The sequence below is a fragment of the Alligator sinensis genome, unplaced genomic scaffold, assembly GCF_000455745.1.
Source record: "Alligator sinensis unplaced genomic scaffold, ASM45574v1 scaffold84_2, whole genome shotgun sequence".
NCBI classification, from domain to species: Eukaryota; Metazoa; Chordata; order Crocodylia; family Alligatoridae; genus Alligator; species Alligator sinensis.
The window spans coordinates 628,320-637,824 of record NW_005842247.1 but is presented as its reverse complement, the minus strand read 5'-3'; the positions used below and the strand labels follow the sequence as shown (position 1 = coordinate 637,824).

Here is a 9,505-nt window from a genome sequence, read left to right as displayed (position 1 = left end):
AGTAACACACTCAGCATCCCTGGTAGTGCACTCTTATTAGCACAGAAAACTCAATTCGGCAGTGTCATTGTTGGTCCAAATGAGAATTTTCACACACGGGTGGGAGGATGGCTTGTACATCTTGATTTTACAGTGCATATATTGTATAACCTATGTACAGAGTTGCAAACTATTTTTGATGAATACCTTTCAGAACTAAATAAGTATGAGATAAAGCCAAGCTGTATGATTGCTTTCTGTGTGTACGCGCGTGTGCACACGCGCGCATGTAAGGGAGAGAGAGCGCGTGCAATGGGATGCCAAATGAGTTGAGGACTCCAAGAAACATCGCACTATTCATTTTTAATAAAGCTTTAGATTATTTGTAGTAACTGATCTACTTGACAAATAAAATATTTTTATACATAAATGCAAATACCTTTTTGATAGAGACAAATAGAACAAAAATTAGCTTGGTCTTTTAATTTCCGTACCTTATTCTTTTGACATATAACCATCCACAAACCAGCTACTGAAGTAATAGTAATATTAACAAAGGCATCTGAGCTTGCAACACTGCACATATTTTGCAGCCAGAATACTACACCATAGTACAGGCTGCTTAAATAATTATGTATCAGATTAAATGCAGAACACCTATTAAAAATGAAACAGCATTTTCGAATAACATTTTTGTAATCTATGTGAAAAATTGAACAACATGCTTGCTAATTTTAGAGTGGCAACAGAGCAAGCTTAGCTCATCTGCTGATCAGTTTATGCTATAACATGCAATTTGTTATAAATAAAATATAAAAAGGGAACTGGGGGGTCCAGCTATAGTCAGGCTAATGGCTTGTATATTCTCTTCTTCCCAACTGTCAGTTTTGCCACATTTTAAGATGTAATGGTACTTCTCTGACCTAGTAAAATGGACAAGCTATCAGGAGGGTGTGGAATATGGGGTGGGTGGCCAAAATAAATCTGTGGGACTAGGGAAGTTGTGTTGCATCAGCAACTGTAACTAAGAGGACAAGCCCTTTTCCTCCTAACTCACAGCTCCAGGGATCTTACTACGGCATAAGGGACTTGGGGAAGCACCAGCATCCCAGGAAACTCAAGTTCCTTTTTACATCTTAAGTTGTTCCCACTAGATCTGATGGCAGTCCAGGATCCTTCTACATCAAGGGTGGGCAATTATTTGGGCCAGTGGGCCACTGAGGGCGTTTGGGGGAGCTGTTGCAAGCCAGGTCAGCACCCCACTCTCCCACAACAGCTCACCCAAACTCCTTAAGTGGCCCAACCCTGGGCAGAGAGAACAACAGTTTGGGTAACCTGATCTTTATTCCCCACTTCTCCCTGAACCCCCTCCCCCACCCCGAGTGCTGTTGGGCTGGAGCTGCACTGTATTCCTGCATGCCAGCTTGGGCCAGGCAGGGGCTGCAGGTGTGGCTCCTGCCCAACCCAACCAAGTGGTGAGGCAGGAGGAAGTGGGGGTGCACAGGGAGGTGAGAAACAGTGCAGCACAGGCCTGGATGGCCAGTGGCTCTCAGCCCCCTTCTACCTGCACCCACTACCCCATCCCAAGTGTACATGGCTGGGGTGGGCAGGAGCTGCGCCAGCTACACCCATGTGGCCTGAAGTGGCACGTGAGAATAGTCTGGCACTGGCCCAGCCTGGCCATATGCTGGGGAGTCGGGAGGGGTGCAAGGAGAAAGGGGCATAGTCACAGGTTGTCTGGACCTGGCCAGGCCAATATCATGCTGTTTCCCCCTTCTCCCTGCACCCATTCCCCATCTTCATTTCCTGGCACACGGTTGTGCTGGTGCCACACTTTATTCCTGAGTTTATTCCGCACTTTATTCCTTAGATTAGCCGCATGCTGGGGACTTGGGGTCAGGCAGGAGCCACACCAACTGCTTCCATGTGGTGCAGCCAAAAGTGGCATGTAGGAACACATCGTGGCACCAGTGCCCACACCCCTACCAGGCCCTGGCCTGGCGGAGCCCAGATAACCTGCCACTCCTGGCCCTCTTCCCCTTGCACCTCCTCCCCCACCAGCGGAGAGAACCTTACCTGAGCTTCAACTCGTCAAGTGCAGGGTTGGAGTGGTGCACAGACAGCCTCGCCAGGCAAAAGCCTGGCCATGACCTCAGCGCTCCCCACCTTGGAACCTATCCTGGAGGCCGGAGGGTGGGACAGGGTGGGCCAGCAGGGGAGAGGAGGGGAGTGGCTGCGTCTGTTGCAGCTGGCTGCCGTGGGGAAGGGAGAAAGGTGAGAGGCACTGAAAACTAGGGCACAGCTATGGGCCAGATACAGTTCTCCTTCAAAGTAGTAGTTGCAGACCAGGTGAAATTTAGCAGGCCAGACCCACAGGCTGTATTTTGCCCACCCCTGTACTACATGGTACCCTGAGAGCAAACTCTTATTCCCAAAGTCTGATTTTGTGCAGGCCATACACACTGGTCAGCCCAGAGAAGTATAAACCCTAGTGAATAGTACCAATATACTACATTGCACATGATTCCAGTTATTTCTTCTACTCCTTTCCTCTATATGAAAATCCTACAGTGAAATCTAACAGCTTCTAAAGCAATAACTGGTCTAGATATTTGCTGTACATATCCTGGTCATGGCTGCCCAAATGCAAGATAATTCAAGAATAAAAGTGAGGAGGCCTACATCTTCATGTTCACTCATTCGTTCACTACAACTGCACTGGAGCAAAAATAAACTATAATTAAGGCCGTATAGCAAACCTGACCTACTTTTTATAGTCGGACCCTGATTTCAAGAATTCAAGTGAAACAGACTGAAAATTCCACAACTTTGGTTAAAAAGCTTTCGATCTGCTAATGATCTAACCTCTATATGAAAATGACCAGTGGAGTCACTGAAGTATCCCTTCCGTGGTGCTGTCCTCCATGTTTTTAAATTGCTACAAGATGTATTAAAATGCAGAACTGCACCAAAAAATTTCTCTAGCTTTTATCCCTGGAAACTCTGGTGGCTTTTGACATACAGATGGAAACAGAAGACATTTTGGGTTTCAGAACTAAGTTTGTATCATGTTTCTGCTAAAATGACCTGCAGTGAAATAGGGAACACATACATTTAAGTTCTCAGCATCATTCTCTTCCTCAGATCAACACCTAGATCTGCTGAATGGATGCAGCCCCTACCCTCAGCTATATTACACTGGGCTGTTTGTAGATGCAAGCAAATATCCTTGTACTAATTATATTTTGCTCATTTTGGCAGGTTTCAATTACAAGCACAAGTACCAGAGAGATTTTTTTAAACAAAAGTTTAAATACATAAGCGTAATGCTCGAAACAGGATCTAGTTATAAAATGCAGCAATGTGCAAAACTCAGACTGGTTGCATCCTTAACTGTTCTTAATATAATTTGACCACTTTAAGCATAGTGGACTGTATTACAGGTTTCCCTTGTTTTATGCTGTATCTTGGAAAACAGCACATAACTCGAATTTGAATTAAGGGAACTCACGTTACAATGTAACAAACAGGGATACGTTCCAAGACCTTGACTGTACTGACCCCCAGACTCATTTCTACCACTTTTACAAGACAATTTTGGTACTCACCAACAGCAGACAGTACACAAGCACAGGGCACTACCCTAATGGGGATGGCAACTACAGAAACATGTCGCAGACAACAAGCATGAAGCACAGATCCATACAGAAGATTGTATGTCGGTGCACATCATTCCCACAACACAGTGCACAAAGCAGCTGACTGCAGGCTTCCACCATGCCAATCGCAGAAGAGTGAATTTACCTCGCATATAATGAATTATTGGTATAAAAAGGATCAACGCATAAGAGTGAATTCGAACATACGGAACCCGCATAAAGCAAGGGAAACCTGTATTCTAAACTGCCTGGGATTAACTGTAATACAATGTCCTATATAAAAACTATTCAACATCAGCCCTAACAACCTCTGTAATTTAATAAAATCCTCCCCTTGAAGCATACAGAAGATACCTTTCATTTAACTATTCATTTGTAAAAGATATATGTGCATATAGCTGTCGCCTCCTATTTTATGATTGCTTTGGTGATCCTCCTATAAGATGATTTGCATTCTTACACCAAGGTAGTAATTTCTATTTTAACGTTTTTGCTGCAGTAGCATGTGTAAGTTGCATGTTTCACATAAAATTTAAGATGCTTGTGTATTTTCTTACTCTTTAATGGGCTGTGCAAAGTTTCGGGTGGTGATTCGATTCGGAGGAGATTCAGCCCGATTCGGTGGTCGAATCGCTGAATCCGAATTGAATCAGGGGACCGATTTAAAGGTCTGAATCTTCAGAGATTCGGAGAGCTTTGATGATTCCGGCAGTTCCCGGTGGCTGCAGCAGGGAGCTGCAGCTGACTTGGAGCTGGTAAGTACTAGGAGCAGGGGACGTGGACTGGGGGAGGTGGGAAGACCATGGGGGGACCCCTGCCAGCCCCCGAACCACCCCCCCAGTTCCCCAGCAGCCCCATGGCTGGTCCCGCCCACCCCAGCTCGGTACTTTAAAGAAAAGCCCTGTGCTCACTGGGTGCTGCTGGGTGTGTGGGGGGGAATCCTTGCTGCCCCCCACTGCCCCACGCTGCATTGGGGGCTCTGCCACAAGCCCTCCGCCCCCCCACCCCAGCTAGCTCTGGCCCTTTAAGAAAAAAAACCCCAAGAAAAGCCCTGGGACTCACCACTCCTGGTATATCCTTGGGGCTTCGGGGGCTCATGCAGAGCACCCCCATGTAGCATGAATCATGCCCCCACTGGCAAAAGCGGCGAGTCCTGGGGTTTTTTCATGTTTTTTTTTTCTTAAAGGGTCAGAGCTGGGCCGTGTGGGGTACCTGTGTGGGGGCTGAGGGAGCAAGGGGGAGGGGGAGGGGGGCTCGTGCAGAGTCCCTCATGCAGCGTGGGGCAGTGGGGTTCGCCTCCCACCCGGCAGTACCCAGTGCGCCAGGACTAGAGCTGGGGCAGCCATTGCCGGGGTGGGAGAGGGGTGGGGGGTGGACCTGGCCTGGCCGATTCGAAGATTCAGACAAATCAAATCAGGACAGTGATTTGAATCACCAAATCGAATCGCTGTCCCCCGAATCGGACGAATCCGAAGCGAATACTAGCCATTTCGCACAGGCCTACCTTTTAACTGTTATTAAGCAGTTATTTTAAGTTTCCACATAAGCAGGAATACCACTCCCATGTGTGCCACAGTACAATCCCATAGTTATGGAGTCTAGTGAGACTGCTCCTGCAGGATTCTGTTCTTAGGCATCTATGTGATGCCAAATTCTGATCTCCAACTGTCTTCTCATATAGTATGCTTCCATATTGTTGTCATGGGGGACTTCAATTATCCGACATCTCCTGGGAGAAATGCTCGTCCAAGTCGGACTGGTCGCGTTCCTTCCTGACCTGCATTGAAGAGCTCTTCCTGGCTCAGGAGGTGCATGGGCCAACCAGAGGTAATGCTCTCTTATACTTGGTCCTGACCAAAGGAGACGACCTGGTGACAGACTTAAAAATAGAGGGTAGCCTGGGTGACGGTGACCACGAAACCATCACATTCACTGTCCATAGCAAGGCAGACAAATCTGATAGCAAGATTGAAGTCTTGGACTTCAAAAATGCAAATTTCAACAAGCTTAGGTCACTAGCAGGGCAAGTGCTGCAGGACCCAGGACCGAAGGCAAAAGGTGTGCATGAAGAGTGGTCGTTCCTTAAGGACACAATCCTTGAAGCACAAAGGAAGTCCATTCCCATGTGGAGAAAGTGTAGCAGACGGGATAGCAAGTCCTCCTGGCTAAACAGTGAAACCACAGTCCTTCTTGGAAAAAAAAAAAAGAGGCATACAAACAATGGAAGCTGGGGACAGGCTCCAAGGACTATACAACAACAACTCACATTTGTAGGGAACAAATTAGAAAGGCTAAGGCAGTAACTTAACTTAGATTAGCAACGGGAATCAAAGACAACAAAAAGTCCTTAAGTACATAGGGAACAAGAGGAAAGCAAATAGGAGTTTGGTGCCACTGCTCAACAACTCAGGACAGCTGGTTACCGACACTGAGGAGAAAACTGAACTCCTGAATGACAACTTTGCCTCAGTATTTCACCGGACCACAGGGAAAGTCATGCTGGATCAGGTACAGAATGAGCAGGGCAGAAATTACTGTTTTTCTACTGTAGCCATAGAACTGGTGTATAATCAGTTAAAGAAATTAGACATACATGTCAGCAGGACTGGATGAACTCTATCTGAGGGTACTGAAGGAGCTGGCTGACGTCATTGCAGAGCCCCTGGCAAAACTGTTCCAAAACTTGTGGTGCTCCAGAGAGGTCCCCGATTGGAAGAGGGCCAATGTTGTGCCCATCTTCAAGGGGAGGAAGGAGGTCCCGGGTAACTATAGGCCAGTTAGCCTAACTTCTTTCCCAGGGAAAATCCTAGAAAAATTCATTAAGGAGTCTATGTGTGATAGGCTTGCAGAAAATAGGATTCTGAATGACAGCCAGCACGGCTTTGTCGCAGGCAGGTCTTGTTTTACCAATCTCATCTCCTTTTACAATCAGGTAACTTGCCACCTGGATAAGAGAGAAGTGGTGGATATTGTATGCCTTGATCTGGCATCCCATGATGTTCTTGGGAGAAAATTGAAAGATAGTGGGCTTAACTGCAAGACAGTTAAGTGGTTATGAAGCTGGATGCGGGGTAGGGCCCAGAGAGGTCTAATGAAAGGATCTGTGTCATCCTGGCAAGAAGTGGGCAGCGGTGTCCCACAGGGGTTGGTGCACAATCCTCTACTTTTCAACATCTTTAACAATGATTTGGATGTTGTGCTGAAGAGCTCACTGGTCAAGTTCGCAGATGACACCAAGTTATAGGGAAGCATAGTCACGCTTGAAGATAGGCTACAGATTCAGGCGGATCTAGATGGGCTAACAAGTTGGGTGAGTCACAACCAGATAAAGTTCAATGTTGAGAAATGTTAAGTGCTCCACCTGGGGATGAACAATCCCTTGCACAACTACAGGCTTGGCAACGCCAACCTGACCAGCGCTACAAATGAGAGAGACCTGGGGTAATAATAAACCACAGCATGAATGAGCCAGCAGTGCAACTCTGTTGCCAGCTGGGCAAATAATACTCTGGCATGCATCAATCAATGCATCTCAAAGAAGACTAAGGAAGTGATTCTTTCACTCTACTTGTCACTCGTGAGACCCTAACTGGAGTACTGCATCCAGTTTTGGGCACTGCACTTAAACAAGGACACGGTAAAACTTGAGAGTCTAGAGAAAGGTAACCCATATGATTAGAGGCTTGCATGACATGCAATACAAGGAAAGGCTGAAGGATCTGGGACTCTTCAGCCTGAAAGAGAAAAGGCTAAGAGGGGACTTGGTAGCACCTTACCGCTACATCAGGGGAGTATATCAGAGGCTTGGTGAACAACTGTTCACCAGGGCGCCCTTGGGGAAAACTAGGAATAATGGCCACAAACTCCTGGAAGATTGATTCAGGCTCAACATTAGGAAAAACTCTGATCAGGGTGTCCAGACTATGGAATAAGCTCCCTCCAGAAGTGGTGCAATTGCCTACCCTGGAAAGCTTCAAGAGGAGACTGAACAGTCATCTTGCTGGGGTTACTTGAACCCACCTGTCATTTTTCCTGCCTGGTGCAGGGGGCTGGACCTGATGACCTTCCAAGGTCCCTTCCAACCTTACAATCTATGAATCCATTTTATGTACAGCTCTCCTCTAGTGAAGAGCCACCCACATTAGCTGGCGGAGAAAGAATGTTTGCGACAGGTTTCTTCTGTCTGTTGGCAAGTTAACTGAAGTTATTGCCCTACAAGGGAATGAATTAATAGGATGTGTTTTGGGGCCAAAGACATCTGATTTGTGACTGAACATATATTGGAAAGCCACAGCATTTATAGCAAATATTTATTCAGTGCTTAGAAAAAGATTATGGAAAATTTTCAGAAACACAAAAAAAATCCATTCAACACTTTGTAACTGATTACTGCCACTAAAATGCACATGTATTTTGGGATATCTTGTATACACACATAATATTTCAAAAGCTACGTAGCTATCATCCTGAGTAATCTACAAAGAGACGTAAATTTAACTATCTAGTTATGGGACATTTCTATTATTGACAAGCAAGGACAAAACCATTCATAGTAGATATTTAAAAGTTTAATGTGCCTTTTTATCAAGGAAGGCAAGAGATAGCCACGGCTATGTTAACAAAATCTGTAGGTCATTTTAAAGCTGTATAGCTGAACCTTCGATATAGTAAAAGACGCATACAAGAAACATCTTTATGAACAGTAGATGGAGATTAGGTTTGTGTTACAATAAACCAAGCTTGTATTCCATCATCGTATGTGGCTCTCCCATAACCTCACTTTGTGATGGGTCTGAAAAAAGAGAACAAAAAAGGCTTAATATTTTACTAAGCTAGTAAAACTTTGAAAAGCAACTTCCTAATGCAAGATGAATATTTCCCTCAAGAAGTATATGTTCATAACAAGACACCCCATGATTATCCGGAAGAGTACGCCAAACCATGAGGTATAGGACCTTTCACTGGGAACTACGTGGACTGAGATTATGAAGAAAAGAGCAGGCCGACCCCCATTTCACACCAGCTAATGTAGTAGGAACATGTGCATAGGGAACAATACACTCTGTCCTAATATGCCCCTGTGTGCACAAGATTGATTTGGTCTCTTCAACAACTCTTATCTAATGCTTTTCCAGCAATGGCAAGGCTTCATAATCAAAGTGCTGGAGGATGAGAGACACTCTTCCGAGAAAAAGCTTTTAGCAGTGCATTAATATCCTTTAAACACTATTAAAATAAGGGTTAGCAGATATATTTATTACCAATACCCCACACATCCTTGCTCCACATGTAAGGAAAGAACTCTCAAAAGCAAACAGCCCCATCAAGTTTATCCCTCCTCTTTAAAATCCTGGACTAAAATAAAAATAAAATGTGTTTATAAACTTTCATTGCCTTGAGTACATACAGAGATCTTGACCACCCAAATCTCATTTTTCCCCTGGTAATATTGAGACTCCTGGCAGCTCACAAAAGCCTTGAAAAGTATATTTACCATTAAGAACATCCTCAAAACCAATGCATTCATCATTTCCTCTCAGGGTATCCAGTGCAATGTTTGAACTATGAAGAAATGGAAGACGCTGCACCTGTGAAAAAGACAGTAAGTCACAGTTTGTGCAAGTTTCCTGCAATTGTCCCCAAGTCAAAATTCTCAAAAATAAACAGTAAAATAATGTGTTCTTAGGGAAATGACAGATATAATGGACATAACTACCGAGGTATTATAGCTTGCATAAATATATCTCAAGATTAGTTATAAATCACTGCCTGTTCAAGGCACAGGATGACAAGAGAATGCACATGTAGCACAAACAGTTTTAAATTTCAGCTGAATAAAAAAAAAAAAAAAAAAAAAAAAAAAACAC

The 9,505-nt window shown here is 44.8% G+C and overlaps 1 protein-coding gene across 1 annotated transcript in view; it reads right to left on the bottom strand.

Moving 5' to 3' along the window:
- Positions 1–7,934: 7,934 nt before the first annotated feature.
- POMP (proteasome maturation protein) overlaps positions 7,935–9,505 on the bottom strand; it is a 14,650-nt gene continuing 13,079 nt past the window's right edge. Inside the window, exons 5-6 of the mRNA XM_006027490.3 lie at positions 9,133–9,226; positions 7,935–8,430 (exon numbers count right to left, since the gene is read on the bottom strand). Of these exons, the coding sequence (XP_006027552.1) occupies positions 8,363–8,430; positions 9,133–9,226 (162 nt within the window). The 3' untranslated portion in view covers positions 7,935–8,362. The remainder of the gene's footprint in view (positions 8,431–9,132; positions 9,227–9,505) is intronic.